General features: G+C 38.5%; 1 protein-coding gene and 1 long non-coding RNA gene across 5 annotated transcripts in view; one reads left to right on the top strand and one right to left on the bottom strand.

The window, feature by feature from the left end:
- LOC309513126 overlaps window positions 1–20,198 on the top strand; it is a 284,332-nt gene that overhangs the window by 92,997 nt on the left and 171,137 nt on the right. The window lies entirely within an intron of this gene.
- cyth1a (cytohesin 1a) overlaps window positions 1–20,198 on the bottom strand; it is a 73,431-nt gene that overhangs the window by 27,932 nt on the left and 25,301 nt on the right. The window contains exon 1 of one of the 4 annotated variants that reach the window (XM_082186449.1): window positions 6,793–7,034. The exons of 2 other annotated variants lie outside the window; for them this stretch is intronic. In XM_082186449.1, coding sequence (XP_082042575.1) covers window positions 6,793–6,820 — 28 coding nt within the window. In that variant the 5' untranslated portion in view covers window positions 6,821–7,034. Of the gene's footprint in view, window positions 1–351; window positions 2,658–6,792; window positions 7,035–20,198 lie in introns of those variants that run through there. One more of the 4 variants, XM_082186451.1, reaches the window with a different exon arrangement.

Below are 20,198 nucleotides of genomic sequence, written 5' to 3'. Positions count from 1 at the left end.
CAGTAAAATTAAAGCTCCTCCTAGATACGCAATATCTCTTAAGCTGATGGTCAGCCAGTGACTGTTAGATGCAGCAGAAAATGAACAAATGACTGCATGAAGGAAGACAGAAGCCATGTACCACTAACCTCGCATGTCCTGTGAAAGCTCAACACTGCAGAGAGTTTTATCCAGTCCACAAATGATCTTTCTGTTTGCAATCAAACCACTCAATATGTGAGACAGTTCACATTACAGGCACTTGCATTGATTCTAAAGCAAAGAAACTGTACAATGGCACACTAACATGGAAAGTGGAAAGTCTCAACAACACCCTGCCAAGTAGCCATTTCAATATCACAGCGAACTGACCTGATTCCGCAATCTTTAGTGAAATGTATATGTCGTCCTGATATCAGTCCACTTCTGTTCACTCATCAAAACTCTCTCCTTCATTATCCAAAGCAGCAGCAAAACCAAAGATAAACTCAAACCCAAACTCATCCAGGTAAGAATTAGACGTCAAGCATGACGCATACAGACGTTTCCTACGGCAGACCGAGAAAGAGGAAGACACATTTCACACACTGCTGAAGTCCATGTGCAGACGGTCCTTTCCATCCCACACTCGTCTCTCTCTCTCCTCCCTTCTCTCAGACTTAATGCCATCATAAACAAGGATTGCCCCATCTAGTGGTCATTCTCTGCTCTTTCTTGCAGACATTTACTTCTAATTTCTTCACTTTTTTTATGGATCAAGTGGATACACTGGCACCAAGAGGGATCTCGTGACTTGGCCCAAGTTGCATTAGTACCAACCAAAAGGACAATGAGAACAATGAGTTTTTTTTCCCTCTACAATCGCAAATTTAGTCTCAAATAGCCAGACTTTATAGCATTAGCATTAAATCTGGTCCACAATGCACAGTTCATATTATTCTGTAAAGAAACTCTCAGGAAGAGATCATTCCACTGAAACTAAACCTGTTTGCTTATTTCAGGCATGTACTTTCTATTAAAGGGACCGTTTACCCACAAATGAAAAGTCTGTCATTGTTTACTCAGCTGTTTGACTTTCTTTCTTCTGTGGAACATAAAAGAAGGTATTTTGAGACAATGGTCACCAAAACGGTTTAGTTACCAACATTCTTCAAAATATCCTTTGTATTCCCCATAAGAAAGATGCAAACAGGTTTGGAATGATATGAGGGCGAGTAAATGAACTATCCCTTTAAATCCACATTATCTGAGAGCCACATTATACTGGTGTGTGAAGTGTTCATATGACGAAGGAGAGCAGGGGAGGAAATGTCATCAGTCTCACTCCGGCCAATGAGTCACAGTTTCATCACTACTTCACTAACACAGAGTATAACGGAAATATAACATTGGCGAAGCTCAAACAGCAAAGCACAGCAATGTCAAGGCCATGGTTTTGAAGTCCCCACTGTATTACTATGTATTTATCCACATTTTTGAGCCCACCGTATAAAGCTCATCTAATCCGATAAACTTGTAATAGCATAGTGATCAAGGCCTGAGATCATCATTGAAATGCTTTTCCTGGAATCGGCCGGCCTCGGTGTGTCCTGAGAGGCTCTTAAATCAGATCTCTGAGGTGGTGACACAGTTCTGTGTCACGCACACGCTTTCAATATCACACGACTCACGGGTCTGAGCGAAAGCCAGGGAATCAAGGCAGCAGGCATCCGCCAAAAATAACATGAGCAACAATAAGAGATTGTTTCAAGGCACTGTGTGTGGAACGCAGACTGGTTTATTTTTATCATCAGCCCAGCTAAAGGATCATGAGGCACCGGAGGATTTCTCTGCAGATCTGATGTGCGAGCTGTGAGGGGGAAGGCCCGAGCTGACGGCCGATGTGCTGAGCAAACATCCTGAAGCTCTGCAGAGTAAACATCCTGCCGTTTATGTGAGCAAACCAAAGCGCACAGGAGAAATCTGATGAGCAAACACCACATATGACTACAAATCCTGATTGAGGCCTGATACAGTTAGGCCTACCTCTGATGACAATTACTGTGGGAAATGTTAGAGTTATTCATAAACATTTCCTAATATTAAAAACTTTCATTCATGAAGATTTGGTCTAGGACTGCTCCCGAATAATCAACTAAACGTTAGTCGATGAGAAGAGGCTTAGTCTTACCAAATTATATTTGGTCAGTTATTGCAGAAATAGGCTAAACTCCACAGGAAGATGTGAAGCCACACAGTCTGTGAGGGACAGATCGGGTCCTTGTGGTTATTACAGTATATCGGGCAGGAAATCATTCACCGACCTTAAATTTGGCTTATATGAAACATGCAACGTAACGTTAGCAGGGCTCGACATTAAGCCTTTTCATGTGCTTGTCCTTTGGACAAGTAAATCCGTCTTTCACTTGTCTAAGTAAAAAATAAGCTTGTCCAGAAAAAAATACTGTTGTAAATATAATTTATTCTGAAGCAATATTCTCATCAGTCAGCTTTGACATATTTAAATCTGCATCTTTATGATATTTTAACCTTTATAAAGGGCATTTTTCCCCAAATTGTTTTAAATATATGCTTCACCTTTCATTTTAAATTCTTAAATTTTATCAATAAATTAAATTAGAATAATAAGACACTATAGGGCTGTTACCAATCAAATTAAATAATTTACACTGAAAAATGACAAGTGCATTAAACAATGTCATGAGATATTCTGGAAAGAATGATAGTTTTAAACATGAAACTAAACCACAAGTAGGAGGCGGGGGGTGACCGTCTTAATGAGTGAGTCATTGAGTCATTTGTTTAAGCGATTTGTTTGTTTTATATATTTATGGAATATACAAATAAGAAATTCTGGAAAAGAATGATAGTTTTAAACATGAAACTAAACCACAAGTAGGAGGCGGCAGGTGACCGTTTTAATGAGTGAGTCATTGAGTCATTCGTTCAAACGGATGATTCGTTCAGGAATGAGGAAGTTGTTTATGAATGGGTCATTGAATCTTTGACTCAAACGATTCATTCAAAACGCTGAAACATTCAGTAATCAAAACACGGTTAAGTGATCCTGAGATGCATTATGGCTCTGCTGTGATCTTTGTTTGGAACTATTTTCGCTGCTGAAATAGAATTAAAATGAGTCAATATTGCGCCTAAAATGTAAGTGACTTCATTTTAATTAGGCCTACTTGTTTATTGAACTGTCACATGAAATCAGTGTCACATTTCCAATCGTGATGGTATTCAGCACTTCTGGTCATGTGATATTGCTTAACTGCATCATAGGTTATAAATATAAATTTGTTTTAACTTTTTTGTATGTTAACTGAGTTTAGGCTATTTGTTTCCATTTCTCCTACAACACAACCCTGTTACCGCCAGTACATTATATATTATATTATTATTACTCACTATCAGTCGCCAAATGAATGCAGAATCAATCTCACGTTTTTGTGATTCCCTAGTTATTTTTTGTTATTGAGGTTTTAATCGGGATACTTGTCTGGTTGGGCAAGTAAAATTCTCTTTCACATGCCCCTTTCAAAAAATTCACTTGTCCCGGACAAGCATTAATATTAAGCCGTGGTTAGCCACTTTAGGCTATATGGCCGTTTACTCTGAAGTTAACCTAGATAAATGTGCACTATTATCCGTCTCATATCCAAGTGTTCATGCGAAGAGCCGAGAGAACTTACTCCGTCCTTTTTGGTCATACAGATAAGAGTAAGACATCATTCGAAAGGGTCTATTATTTGTGCACACTTACTATAACAACAAACCATTGTGCTTTGGTAAAATTGAGAAAACAAACAGGATGCGCTCTCTGCCGTCTCAGTGTCCGGAACTGGAGTGCGTCACAAAAATTAACCTGACTCAAAAACATGAAAAATATATATAGAAAGCTTGAAATGTCCACTTTTAAATGAACCAACTCAAATAGAAAACAAATACTCTGATTATGTCATCCGTATGAAAGGTGCATTTCTCTCTAATGCTCATTAGCAGTCATCTTTGCAGCCGACACTGACTCAGAAAACACTAGTTTATTAATAAATAATTAAAATGTCTACTTGCTATTTTTTCTGACATAGGCCTATTCATAAAGCCGGTGCTTTGTGCAAGCTTTATCTAGAGTGCGGAATAGGCTATATTACAGCTATATATATTAAAGGTTATTATTTTTATTTTGTGTGTCATGGTTACATGCAGTGACTATATGCACACTATGGTGCAAATTATATGTACTTATTGTTAGTATTTATTGCATTAAGTCATGTTGTTATGTCTGGTTTTCAAACACCTTTCTCACACTTTTCAATTCTGCAATGTTCAGTCTAACTGAGATCCGAAAAAAAATTATATATATTTTCACTTTGAAACTTAGCCTAAATAGATGAAGAAACCATGGAGTGAACAGGTGAATTCTCCATGGATTATTGAGAAGAAAAAGTCTTCATTTTCAAGTAAACGTTGAGTCTTAAATTCCATGTATTTCTCATGTGTTCTCATGCATTTCATATTTTAGTCTGAAACAAGCTACAGTAAAGGTTACCTTTTTTTTTTACTTGACTCTGTGGTTTTTCAAAGTGTTGGTTTTTGGCAAACTGCATGAAAACCAATGGGCGTCTATTTGACCCCAATACATTCGATGTAACCAACATTTGTTTCCAAAACATGATGTGACGTCAGCTTATAAAAACAAGCTAATTGTGTAGTAATGCACTTACAATGTAAGTCTATGGGGTATAAAAGTGGATGAACTTCTACTTCTAGTCATGCATTACAGGAGTAATTCCTGCGGGTGGACGTCGTTGCTCAATGCACAATGTTCAAGATGTTTATTTCTGATGCAAGGTCTTGCCCACAGACTTCTACTGTAATTGTAAACCACTTTTACTTGATTATATAAACTGAGGGATGAACTTATTTTCTGTGATAGTAAACAGTATGTCACAGATGTAGCTTACATCTAGAAAAAAAAACATCTCTGTCCTCTATCTCTCCATCTACTGATGGTGTGAACCGGCACACGGTCAACATCCCACATGCCCTTCACCTTGATAAACACAGAGCAGGAAGAACGCAAGACAGGAAGTCACGTGACCACGGCGGTCACACACAGATAACCAACAGCACACAGACAGGAAACCGAGCAGAGCTGAGAGAGAAAAAATAAATCAATACATCCTAATTTACATAGCAGCTCAACTCAACAGTCAGGTCACAGACGCGTTAATGATTCTGCACTGCGTTTCCCAAGATCCTCAGCTGAGACGAATGCCTCTTCCTGTCAGGGTTCAACGTAAGGTGACATTTCCTGTCAAGTCTCTTTCTCAGAAGGCCGTTAGTCGGTCCACACCCTTACTACGGGAAAGAGCAACCCGGGCATACTTTTAAACTAATTAGAAGTAGGCCTAATCAAACATGAAATATTCGTGTTAACCAAATTTTGGAATTTGAAAAATCTGATGATCTGTTAACCTAAGCATTGTATTTCAAACAGATTAATATAAACAACAATCGGTATTTCATGTACATTTGGGTATTTATTTAGAAAGTAGACGTAATAATTGGGATAAGTGCAGTCAGTGCGGATGGATGGATGGATGGATGGACGGACGGACGGACGGATGGATGGATGGATGGATGGATGGGTGGATGGACGGATGTGTTACTGTGTGGTTGCTAGTGTAAATTTAGGCTAATTTTTAAACCCAACAGTTGGGTTTGTCCATAATTGACCCCAATATGTATTGAAGCACCCCAGCAGCACAAATGTAGCCTATATTGTGCTTTGTTTCGTGTTCGGTGTCCAAAATGTATTCTGTTCAAATTGGTTTCTTTTGTAGGTGGCGCTTGGCCAAAATAAGTTTGTATGGTCGATACTGTATGGTCAAAAGTCTGTCACCTTGAGATCTCAGCATTCCCACAGAAAACATCCCAACCCCCTCACCGAACCCAGACAGCTGAACCACATTCCTCAGCGACAGACAACAAGTGTCACACACACACACACACACACACACACACACACACACACGACTACAGCATGTTACTACTGCAAAACGTCCAGGAAACCTCAGAAACTCTGTTCACGGTATGTGCAATACTTTGTGGATTCTTGCTCTGAAATCAAGAGACAAGTCGCAGCCTGTTTGAGTCACACTAGGAAGTGAACGAATTAAACAGGCAAACATGCAGGACTTAAAGTGAGGACAAAACCAGTTGTCAGACACTGAACTGCAAACACACACAGGGATTTCATCACAGCTCAAATAACAGAAAGCATATTAACTGAGATGTTTGCACATAAGAGGATCATCATGGAACAATAAAACACATTCATATCTCGTCAAAACCAGAGGCCTTTCATTCGCCCTGATGAATAATTCAAAACTGCATACACTACAAAGAAGAGATGATGGACAGCTCGCATGAGGGAGTATTGTTGTCAAAAGAGACCATGCAGCATTACTATATCACACCATAACAGCCTACAAATGTATATGATTATCCTCAAAGTAAGGTACATGTAGAAACACGAACATAATATTAGTTTATTTATTTATATTAAGCTAGTTTGATTCACTAAATCTAAAAAACACACCGTTAAAAAATTAGACGTTTTACTACGGGAAAAAAACACATTGATATCAACTTCTATAGGAGTCAAGCGCTGAATGGTGAATGTCAATATCATTTTTAATGTATTTCAGATATCACACACACACACTCAATATAGATAAACAAGCGCGTGTTGTTTATGAATAATAAGTTTGGTAAAAGTAACATCTGTCGATGATCGTCACTCACCGACTCCGTCTTCAGATTTCAACACCATCGCGCGCTCTTTAGTCGCTTGATTACCGTGAAATAAATCAACAAAAAGTTCAAAATGGCTCGATTCACAACTACAACTCAACTTTAGAGAGTCAACTTTCGCGAACAGAGTCGGGTATTTTACATAACACTCGAGACCGGAAGGCTTGCGGTTGAGGAAGGGTGTTCGTCCGTGATCGGGGGAGTGTCTCTAACCGTAACGAGCCAATCCCGAGCGCGCACCCGAGACCGCGAGCACAGTGATTCTGAACGCTGAAGGACTCTAGCCCGCTTCTGACACACGAGCCGTGTCTCAAAACTCAGCTCACACACACTCACTCGATCACTTGATCACTTGATCACTGTCTTCTGTTGACGGCCGAGTGAATAATAAAGCGCGCTGCCACACACAGGGCGCAATTTGATTAGATAACCAAAATCTGAGCAACCCGTTTTATGGACACATCTGAAGCTTTTATTTGTAAAAAGCCTATGACACATTTTGGTATCTTTTAAACAGCTAAATTTGGCATAATATGGCTTATTTGTACACCAACAGCCTGTGTGATCCTATAAATGTCCCAGACACAAAAGTATGCTTGAATAATTGTAATTCATGAATATCTATTGCCCTCGAGAAACTTCAGGGCAGCAAAATTACTTATTAAGTAATTATATAAATAACTATAATTAAGTTATATAACACATAATAGCCTAATTAAAATGTTCACATAACACTGACCTCATATTCTGGTGAAAAACAATCAACTTAACATGAACTGAATAAGTTCATATAGCCTACTCTGACCATTTTTTGTAACATCATACATTTTTATTTTAATATTATATTTTTATTAAAAAACACTTGGTCTCATTACAGAAGGATTTATCATATGTCACATAATCGGTCCCTTTTACATCTCTTCTCTTCTCTGATGATGTGATTACTGGCGCGAGGGCGGAGCAACCTGTCACTCACATGAGATCGACCAATAGCAAACCTCAACCATCCAACCAACCAATCAAATCCCCATGGACAAAATCAAGCCCCACCTTATAGCTCTCAGAAGCCGTTTCACTAATGTCATAATAATAGAGAAGAAAAGACTATCGCAACTTACTTTCATGCTGACTTTAACAGCCACTCATTTGCATCATACATCACACTCATAAACTCTTCCTGACGGACAACTTTTCACTAATGTATATTAGCTTATGGCTTATGATTCTGACTTCAGCAACTAACAATGTCTTACTGTAATGAGCACAAACATCTTTTAAAAGGGCCAGTAAATGATCACATTGGGATCATGTATGCAGTGTCCTTATATGCTGTCTAGGTAGGAAGCTCAGTAGGGTTTGGGACAAAGCTGCAGTATTGAGTTTCACCATCCACACCCTGTGCTGTGAGTGTGTGTGTGTGTGTGTGTGTGTGTCGGTGGGGGCAGGGAGAGCGAATGACGAACACAGACAGAGAACGGCCCTGAACGTGTGTGTGAGTATGTGTGCGTCTGTGTGTGTGTGGCCCTGAGCCGATATAAGAGAGACATAAGAGATAACAGCCAATAAAACAAGTGTACAAGTGTAATGTGCAGAAAGATACATTTTTATATCTCTCTCATTTAGTGTAACAGACTTGTACTATGGCCTTATACTTATAGCCTACTTATATAAGCTAAATACAATAAATATATCATTAATATGAGTCATGCTAATCAAAGAAGGGTGTTGAAACTAGAAGGTTCAGTAGATTAATTATCAGAGATTTCTGACACAAACACCAAACAATGTTGTGAGGCAACGCACCACACCTGTTGTGGAATCTGTTTAAGTTTTGGTTACCACATAATTGGAAACTTGTGAATTTTTATTTCATGTTTATTGCAATTTAGCTAGATACGTCTAGGCAATTTTGAGGAGTAGCCTACATACTAAATAGTCATGTCGGTATGACATGAGATCAAATCTAAAGTCTTCTTTGTCGACAGACACTCATGCATGAAGAGATGAGAGAAGTATAGCGTTTCAAAATAAACAAAGACTAAGCGGAGTGATGAAGGGGAACTCTTTATCCCTAAGTGCTTTCAGGAACAGAAACTCTGGAAAAAAGGAAAAGCCTTTGTTTTGGTAAGTACTCGCTTAGTTGTGAAAAAGAAATGGCCTTTGGAAACATACTTTTAAATTGAGATAAAAAAAAACAAAACAAAAAACACTGAATAAAAGAATATTGTCAGGTTCATTTAGTTTGGTCTGTGTTTCTGTATGACTTTGAGTTGGTTTGCCTCTGTCATTGTTCATTGTTTGAGTTGTTATCTTGCTAGTTAAGTAGTTGCACTGTTTCCAGATCAGTAAGGTTATGTAAGCAGATAACCTCAACTTTCAGTTCCAAAAACTGAGGTAACTTTCAGGGTATGTAAGTAGCCATCAGATGTTTTTTTTTTTTTTTTTTAATGTATTTCCATAACAAAAAACAACAACAAAAAAAAACATAATATATCTTACCTTTCAAGCAATATGGAAGCAAAAATGACTAAACTTTTTACAGCCATATTTGACTGTAATTTAGTTAAATCAGTCTTTCTTTTTATTATATAATTAACATAAAAAAAACAATATAGCCTAGTAGTTATTTTTCACAGTGATTAAAGGTACAATATGTAAGATTTTTGTAATCAAATATCCAAAAATCACTTGCACAGTGTGATATATTTCCTGCAGTTGTGTACTTACAATATCCCCAAAATTCCCAAAGATTTTTAATTTCAGAGAAATTCAAATTTTTAATAATGGTTCGTCCATGTTCACTTGTGGCCTGTCAATGACGTAATATCCGCGTTATCCCTGGTTTCCGCTCGTACTGCCATCGTAACCACGGCGACAGACGTGGACAACTGCGTTACGTCTAGCTGCACGCTCACGCTGTTGTTTCGTTCAAACATTATGGACCATGGCAAGCAGACTTTGGGACAAAAGGAGAACTAAAACGAGGATCAATATCAGCGTGGCGTTTTCAAGCTCCACGTCCGTGACAAACTTCGGCTTGACAGACACGCCGCTCTTGAATGTACTTTATTAGACAGGTGAGCAAATGTACATAAAACTTGCGTGTGGCGCTGATATATGTCTCTCATTAGCACTCGCGTCCTGCTTCACACCACAGTCATGTTAAAAACATCAATGTATTCACTCATCCATAAACATTATTAGATCCATTGGCATGACGACAAGTTCCATAAGTCCGCTTATGCGTCATCAACTTACGCCTTTGTAATTGTTAGAGGTTAGCGACTCCTAGCGGCGAAAAAAATGTACATATTGTAGCTTTAAGGATTATTAAAGGAAAAGATGGAAAAATTATTGCACAACCATCAAATAGGTAGCGATATTCACCATGTAAATCGCCATTAAAGATGATGTAGAATGGCGCGCTTTTTCTTAGTTTCCATGGTGACTCGTGGATTCGTCGCTCTGTTGAGAATGTCTGGTGTGTTGACCATGAACATACTCTGGGTTGGATGAACTCCCGGACGCGTTATTGGAACCAGCATACCTCGAGTAAGCAATCTTTGGGTTAATCAACCTAGAGTTCAGTGTATGTTTGACGGTAAGACAGCATTGCTTTCTAGAATCAACCCGATCTCATGAAATGCGTCTCTATATTACACGCTTTGTAATTATCGTGCAATTTATACGTGAAAATGAGTTTTTACGTGCATATGATACATACTGTAAACCCCATGTGGTGTGGGGTACGTGCGTATTACTCGGCATAAAGTGCGTATCATATGCACGCAAAAACTGAGTATCATACTGTATGCACGTAAAAACGAATTTTCGCATATAAATTGCATGATAAATAGAATGCGTGTTTTAGAGACGCTCTCATGAGATCAAGCTGCTGGAATACACCCCAGTTTGTTCACTTATTTGTCCTTAATTTCACTTAACTTAATTTCAGACACTAAAATGTATTATGGTTTAAATTTATATTAAATGCAATTAGCGGAACTTTTAACTGCTTCTTTGACCCACTTAAGTGGGACTCAAGCACATCTTTATATGTAATTTCATAAGTACTTCTGTTGTCTTTGAAATATAGTTAAACTGCCATTTTGACAAGCATTTATGATAAACTAAAATACTTTAAACTTGTCATGATGAAGTTGCATTTTAGAACATCTTAAATATATTAACTTCAAACGTAATATCGAACTAGATGTACCGCATGGCGGTACAAAATATGACCGCCGCTCAGGCCTGCACTGGCTTTCCACAAAAATAAATGACGTGGAGCAATTTGGCTGTATTGCGTGTTTATGTATATACCTAAAAAAAGTAGTAGTATGTGCATGTCTGTCTGTGTGTGTGTGTATGTGTGTGTGTTTGTGTATGTGTGTGTCTGTGTGTGTGTGTGTCTGTGCGTGTATGTATGCGTGCTTACATGTGTGTGTTTGTGTGTGTGTGTCTGTGCATGTGGATTTGTATGTGTGTGTATGGGTGTGTGTCTGTGCGTGTGGATGTCAGTGTGTGTGCATGCTTGCGTTTGTTTGTATTCCTGCATGTGTGTGTGTGACAGTATCATCCTAAACCAGCAACCCTTCGCTCAACAGCACCATCTACAGGCCGATGAGTGTACAGTCACTAAATGTGCACATAAATTAATTTATTTTATACCCCCCCATGGATGAAATTCTACGAAACTTAGCATACCCCCAGAGGATGTCAAGTTAATCATACACATGAAATATGGTGCAGTTCTGAACATCTCAACTGAAGATAGGGGCGATTAAAGCAGAATAATATAGCATTTTCATTTTTTATGGGAGGGGCGCAAATCACAAATGAGTGATTATGGGCTAGGTTGATGTGGGCCCTTAAGACCAACATACCATAAAAATGTCTTCATCCTCGGTGCCACGGTTCAGGTAGTTATTTAGGAAAAACTGCATTTTTTGGGTTTGGGGGGGCCCAGCGCGGGGGGGGGGGAGTGGCCCCCGGGGACCAAACGAAATTTTTCCGTAAAAGTCTAGTGGGGCTACATGCCCACCAAAGTTCATGTTCCCCGGTGTTTCGGTGTCCCTGGTATCGTTGACGAAAAATTCAGTAGATGAAAAAAAAAAAAAAAACAAAAAACGTTGACAATCCCTATATGACCGCTTTCGCTAGCTATGCTAGCGGCGGTCATAATAACACACTGCAGTTAATTATAATCAAAATCAGTAAATTATAATCAAGTTCTTTACATGTGCTTAAGGGTATGTTTACACAACAACAATGTACTAAAATATAGCAAAAATGTTGTTTATGTTTTTCGGACAGCAGTGTCGTCAAAACGATCCCCATTCGCATTTCCACGAAAATGATTAAAAACGCTGTATTATTCATGCCAGGCCAGTAGGTGGCGATGTTACCTCTTAAAGAAACACTATGTGCCTATACACTGAACCCTTAATACTCATGTGCATTCACATTTTTGTAGTTTACTGAATCGTATCATTTTCAAAAACTAGTTTCACCCTGTTTTCAAAAGTTTGCGTTTTTAGGCCACCAAAATGCTGTTGTTGTGTGAATGAACAGCCAAAACGGTTTCCGTATTGCTGAAAAAAATGGTGATGTGTTAACATCTTTTTTTTAATGTTAAGTACAGTACAAGCGCACATTTAAGCACACATCTTTTTCACAAGGGCTAGAGCGCATTCCTGCCTAGTTTAACAGATTTCACCACTGTGTCCTAGTCTAACAATGTGTCCTCTGTTGAGCCGCATATGAAGAATGCCTCGCGACTGCGCCAGCTGACCTACATACGTCAATTATATTGAGACAAGAAACCCTTGTTTTTGGACAGCAGGTCAATCTTACAATCAGGGAACTGTCAGACTATAATGCAGTAAAGAATTATGCAATCCATGCGACATGCAAATTATATGCCTGGATGTGTGGGCTGGAAATCTGATGTTTATTTAAATATTATGTAAATGTCAATGTGACATGATTTGTTGCAAAGTGCCTATTGCCCTTTGTGTTAATAAAGGTCTTCTGAAGTGAATTGATGCGTTTGTGTCAGAAAATATTCATATTTAAAACTTTATAAAGTAAAATAAGTCTTAAAGGGATAAACCAAACAGTTGATGTGTCCATTGACTTCCATAGTGGGAAAAAAAAATACTATGGAAGTCAATGGACACATCAACTGTTTGGTTACCGACATTCTTCAAAATATCTTCTTTTCTGTTTAACAGAACAGAGAAACCCATACAGGTTTAGAACAAAACGAGGTTGAGTAAGTGATGACACAATTTTCATTTTTGAGTGAACTATCCCTTTAAGTCTAAAGTGCAACTTATGCGAGTAATGCGACGTACTGCTGATATTTACACTACACTACACGTTGACGTTTTACACTACTTCTGACATCATAAGTTGCGTAAATTGCGCTTTAGGCGTAAGTAGACTGCGTTTGGCCAGAAGTTAGAATTTTACTTTGTAACATGTTAAATATGAATATTCATAACTTCTCATAACTTTTCATAATGCATCGCTTAACTTTTAATCCCCTGGAGTCGTGTGGAGCACTTTTATCATGGATAGATGCACTTTTATCATGAATATATACACATTTTTATGATGGATAGATGCACTTTTATCATGAATATATACAGTTTTATGATGGATAGGTGCACTTTTATCATGAATATATACACAGTTTTATGATGGATAGATACACTTTTATAATGGATAGATGCACTTTTATCATGGATAGATGCACTTTTATGATGGATAGATGCACTTTTATGATGGATAGATGCACTTTTATGATGGATAGATGCACTTTTATCATGGATAGATGAACTTTTATCAGGGATAGATGCACTTCTATGATGGATAGATGCACTTTTATGGACTTCAAAACAGAAACAGCCATTCACTGTCATCATAAAGCTTGGAAGAGCCAGGGCATTTTTTTATATAACTCTGACTGTATTCGTCTGAAAGAAGAATGTCATATACACCTAGCATGACTTGAGGGTGAGTAAATCATGGGCTAATTTTAATTTTTGGGTGAACTATACCTATAAGCGCGACATTCAACAATGTCAACAACTGGAGGATGGAAGGCGCCATAATCGGAGCTGTGTTTTTGTTGTGTCGTGGGATTTGTGATAACGGAGATGGATTGTAGACGTAGAAGTTATTCGTTTGAAAGAGCAAAAAGGAGAGCCAAGAGACAAAATCTTGCAGTGCTACTTTACACTGAGGCTGAGTAAAGTCTGTTATACAGTGTTGAGGAAAGTTACTTTTTAAAGTTAGCCATTACAATACAGTATTACGTTACTCCCTAAAAAGTAACTATTTGCGTTACTTAGTTACTTTTTATGGAAAGCAATGCATTACATTACTTTTGCGTTACTTTTTCTCATCTGGCTTGTTTCTTTTTGAATAACAAAAAAAGTTATTACATTTTTGTCAAATGTACACATCAAACCGACATTTATTCAGACACCTTCAGCATTTCTCACATCATCACAGTTTATTCACTATAGTTCAGAAAATGGTAATAAAACATGACAAGAACTCAGACTTAAACTGTGTCAGAACAAATTCATCCTGATAATGTCAGGTAACTTTCATAGAAAGGTATGTAATGGATTACAATCAACTTTCTGTCAATACTGTGTTGGGCCACCCTTAGCCTCAGTGACAGCCTGTAGTCTCCAGGGCATGCGGTCAACCAGGCTCATGCAAACCTGAACTTCAATATTTCCCCAGGTTCTTCAGTTCCTGTTGTTTTTTTGGCACTTCATCCAGGCGGAGACGTCCATCACCTCCCAGAGAAGCTCAATCGGGTTTAGATCTGGACTTTGCGGAAGCCAGTTTAGTACTTTAATCCTCGGCGGCCCATGAGCTTCCTGGCTGATGGCAGCATCTGACTCTGGAGGATTTCCACATACATTTCTGAGTTCATAGTTCCATCAATATAATGTAGTTTACCTAGTCCACTAGCTGCCATACACCCCCACACCATAACCTTGCTTTACAGTAGGAGGTTCTCCGCACTTTAGTTTTGCCATCACTGCCAAACATGTTAAATTTGCTCTCACCACTCCAAAGGATCGATTTCCAAAACTCTGCAGACTTGTTGATATGCTCTTTAGCAAACTGGAGGCGTTTTATTTAATTTCTCTTGCTGATCAAGGGTTTCTTCTGGGGAATGCAGCCCGTTGTCATTCTTCAGCCTGTTGCGAATGGTTTGAGCACACAGCTCTGTGTCAGTGGCCTTTTTGACTTCAGCAGCAATTTGTTTAGCAGAAAATGTTCGGTTTTTCATTGCTAACTGTCTTATAAGTCTGTCTGTTCTGCGTGTTGTCTTTTTCTTTCTCCCACGACCAGGCAAATTCTTCACATCACCAGTCTCTCTAAATTTCTTCACAATGGAAAAGACTGTCCCTCTAGGCATGTCTAATCTTTTTGCTATATTCCTGATTGAAATGCCCTCCTTGTAGAATTTGACTAGCTTTCCTCTCAAATCAGTTGATATTTCACTGGTTTTGGCCATCCTTCTGTGAGACTGTCTCACAGATGAATTAGGTTGAATACTTAGCTGTCGTCTTCTTCTTCTTCTTTCTTGGTGTTGCATTAAAATGTTGCATTACTGCCACCTGCTGCCTATTAGCTTGTCACTTCATACTTATATTCATCTTTCCAGTCCAGTCCTCCTTAATAACAAAACAGATATTTCCTCCCTTGTTCACAATTTCTGCATTCTAATATACTTTTTACATACTGTCCTATACCAATTTATTGTAAATTATGTTTCTTGATTAGCTGTCTGCTGTTAAATTTAACTACACAATTAGGTAATACCAATTTAGATCAACCAATTACCAAGCAATGCTTATTAAATTTTTAGGTATTGCAGGTTTGCATAATATTAGCATTTCACTGTTTTTATTCATTTTGAGGAATAGTGAATCTGTTTTTGTGCAAGTGAGATGAGTAAATGCATGCTCATCTAGATGTACAGTAACCGTCGTCATGTTCACACACAACGCCTCTGCACTTACTCACGGTTTCTCTCAACATGGAGACTGAAGAAGTCATGGAAAAACAAAGTAACGTACGAAAACGTAACTCCAAAAGTACAAAAGTTTAACAAAAGTTTCTGCCGTTAACATTAGCTTTCTGTTTGTTTATGTGCTGTTAGCATTTGCTTTCTGTCTGTTGGTTCATAGAGTAAGTATATGTAAACTGTGTGTTTATGCAGCTTATTAAAAATGCCAGGTGCTGGTGTTTCGTACAGCATGACTTCAGTCAATCAACGTACACTTACGTCAGTGCTAGGTGACAAAAAGCTCCTCAAGTCTCCATTATATTCTAGTCTCGGGTTCCTCCTTCAAAGTCAGTGAGATGTTTTCATTGGTTTTATCTCTCACAAAGTGAATATAGTGCATTTGAAATCACCATGAATATATATTTAAATTCATGTGCCTCGTAATCTTACAGCTCATCTAGGGGCAACCTGTCACTCACATGAGATCCACCAATAGCAAATCACAACCATCCAACCAACCAATCAAATCCCCACGGACAAAATCAAGCCCCGCCCTACATATGTTCTTGTTCCAGAAGCCGCTTCACTCCGATCTACAGTACGTCACAATCGGGAATATATCATTCAAACTGTGCACAGGATGTGTTACGCATCAGTTTAATACTTGAGGTTAAAGGTTTGTTGAAATCCTGCATTAGCAAACACAAATAAAAAGAACAAAATAGGTCTGCATCTTATGAAGGCTGCAGGATTCCTCCAGTACTCGACCCAGGTTTAGCATGCTCTCAAACTGCCTTGTGAATGTGATTGTTGCCTTGTTATCATAGCGGCTATTTGTGGAATGTTGTTTTTCCTTGTATTGTTTCTCAAGGCAGTGCCGGGAACACTGGAATGTGGCTGTGGGAACGAGGACCAGCTCAGTCATGAACGCCCTCACACAGGCCAAATCCAGCATCTACCTACCGCATCTGCCACTCAGATCAACATTACAAACCACACAGATAAACAGACGAGGTTTAACCTGATGACAGGAATGGCTTACAAAAGGGTTTAAAGTTTGTGCCAACACAAATAGATCTGTTTTGGGCTGTACTACTATAATGTTGTTCACACCATTCACTTCTCTTGAGATATTGATATAGATATTGAGAAAATGATCCCCGTTCACATGGATAAGCAACAACGACTAAAAATGCTGTATTATGCCAGGCCAGTAGTTGGCGATGTTAGAATTTGGCGTATGTAAATAATGCATCTCCGCTGGTTGTAGTAAATCTACACTTTGCAGGAGAAGCGTTAATAAACTCAGTCCTGTAGTCCGCCATTGTTGTTTTGGTTGTCAAGTATGCGCATGACGTCACCGTTTTCACAAATTCATTTTTTTGTAGTTTACACGTAGACAATAATGGGATTGTTTTCCAAAACTTGCACTTTGAAACCCATTTTCAAAAATGTGCATTTTGAGGCCCCCAAAACACAGTTGTCGTGTAAATTAACGGCCAAAACGCATTGAAAGTTTTACGTTTTTAGTTAAAAATGGTGTTGAGTAAACGGCCCCTAACTCTTCGCCCTGCAGAGTTCAGCTCCAACCTCAATCAAACACACCTGAAGCAACTTATCAAGGTGTTCAGGGTTACTTGAAGATCACAGGCAGGTGTGCTGGAACTGAAGTCTGCGGGAAGGTTTTCCAGGAGCAGGTACTTGGTACTAATAATGTTATCTAGGACTGCTCAGTAATGTTTTAAAGAAAAAACAAACACACATTAAATAACATACCAGAATGGAGCCATGTGGTTGGAGTGGAGTGGTTGAAAAGTAACAAAAAGCAGAAGAAGTAAGTCATTTATTAGGTGAATCATGAAAGTTTAAGACATTTTTTATTTAATTTTATTGTTTGGAATAACGTTTTGGGAAAAAATATTTTTAAATACACACTAGTTTGCATTTCTAGAACAGAAATCTGAACATTGGTTAAAGCCAGGTTCTAAAGGGTTTTATGTTGTTGACATATTGCATTTAAAGGTTCTTATAAATCAGAAAATACTGTCAACAGGATTGTTTTTAGGATAAAATGTTATATCAGTGTGGATGATATATGAACAAACCCCTTGGTAAAAACCTTCAGAGTACTGATAGGAATAAAATTGGTGCATGTAAAGCTGCTGAGGTGGAGAGGTCTGAGTCAGTGCTGGAGATTTAAAAAACAAAAAAACAAATTTTGAGAACATAATCTTCACTAGCCTATGCATTGTAATTTAACTCTACAGATTCAGAGAAAGTATATTAAGATAAAAACTTAAGTGCGTATTTGGGATATTTTCTTTTGAATAGTCTGGGGGGAAAAAACGATGTTATGAATTTTATGATGTGAAAATAGCCAAAAATCTTAAAATTGGAAGACTAAAATTAATTAATAATAAAAAATAGAAAAAACATTGGTTTGCCATATTCTCTTGCCTTAAAGTAATTGGTGCTGAATTTGATTTCATGCTGCTTTTCAGTACTTCATAGGACACCATTTAACATTAAAGCTTGCAAAGGCACTATGATCACAGTTGAAAGTCTACTTGAAGAGAAATGCAGCGAGTGACCCCTGCTGGCTCCGACTGAGAAACACACAGCACAGGATAACAGATGCCTATACAGAAGCTTGACAGAAGTGCTCATTATGAACTAAAAATTTCCTTTTGATTAAAAATAATAATAGTACTTGTGTGTGTGTGTGAGTATCATAGAAAAATTACGGGATTGAAAAGGAAAAATGAAAAATATCCTCTGTGTTACCATTGCTTTGCTTTGTGGTGGTTCATTTTATATTGTACATTTGTATAGGACATAATTAAATGATCTGGGCCAATGTTACGTACACTGTATGGAGGAATGTGTGTTGTGCATGTGTGGGTAGTCTGTTTTTTTTGTGTGTGTGTGTGTTTCAGATCCCATTAGATCCACAGCCAAGATAAACTAAGTTTGATCATATGCCCAGTTAACAGCTGGTATTAAGACGTGTTTTGGTTGATCGGATCACAAGTGGACGAGGCTAAATACAGGTGTAAACTGGGGCTAAAAGCTTTTTTTCCGCTTGTCCACTTTTGACCTCTTCCAGAGGTAGTTGAAAACACATTTGACCGGATTTCTTTCATAGTGTAAACGCTCATGTGTTCAAACCACCGCAAAAGACTGTCTACTCTCCGTCTTCTGACCTCATGCGTGAACATTATGGGAAGAGCTCTAGCCAGACGGGTTTTAAACTTTGTCGGCTGGAGACCCAAGTTTGGTTTGAAGATGAAAAATGTACCAAGCAGAATATTCTCTCATCATTCCTGATTTCTAACACGCACTCATTTTGTCCATTAGATAGAAAGATCTGGAGAAAAAACCCCATAATTTTACCCGCCCATAGACTCGAAGAAATCAGGACAGGAGTGGTTGAAAGTGGAAAAAAGAGACGGAATAAAACACCAGGTGTAAATGGGAATGTGTCTCCTTCATCTACTTGTGATCCAATCGACCAAAATGCATCTTAATACCAGGTGTGTAAACAAGGCCTTAAGCAGGGCCTCGAAAGAGACCATATTGTTATTTTTCGTCACTACCTCTCTGTGTCCAAAGAAAGAAACTATATATGCAGACTCAAGACAAAACCAACTAACCAAATTACAAGAGAACAAGTAACAAAGACAATTACAGTTAGCATAAAGTCAATTTCATATCTCATGTTCGAGGCCCATAGGGAATCAATTGTAATGGAGGTTACTCCGTGGCCATAAGAGCCTGAGTAATCCACTAAGTCCTGGATTTGGCTCTCCAGCTGCTTCTGCTCCGTTTCTGACCTTGCAGGAAAGATTAAAGCAGTGGGCATTTCCTGGCAAACGCCTCAGAGCAGAGAGACACAATATCCCACTATTAGGACAAAGAGCCCCACACACACGTCTATGTCAAAAGAGTTTCCTGCATGTCTGACCTGATCGGATAAATAATTCAGGACACATTTTTGCACTATTTTTTTTTTTTTTGATTGTTGGTCTTTGTTTGCACACATGCTAACGGATGTAGCATCTTGTGAAAAACCTTCCCAGAAGAGTGGAAGCTATTATTGCAGCTAACGGAGAGGTTAATGCGATTTCTCCCACAAACGTTTGAAATCTAACACTCAGTGAGACAGAAGAGGCTCTGACGTTAATTGTTATTGATGGGGTCTGGCTCACTGTTCCAGTTCATCCCAAAGGTGTTCAGTGGGGCAGAGAGCCAACATGGCTGATCTTCAAGCGCTGTGTATCACTGGACTCCGTAACATGAGGAATCTAAAGGGAACAGGCTCATGACTTCAAGCCAAATTACTAGAAGAGTG

The sequence above is a fragment of the Leuciscus leuciscus genome (genome assembly GCF_965113295.1).
Source record: "Leuciscus leuciscus genome assembly, chromosome: 1".
In the NCBI taxonomy this organism is placed as follows: domain Eukaryota; kingdom Metazoa; phylum Chordata; class Actinopteri; order Cypriniformes; family Leuciscidae; genus Leuciscus; species Leuciscus leuciscus.
Note: the sequence above shows the minus strand (reverse complement) of the source record. Positions and strands in the feature narration are given on the sequence as shown.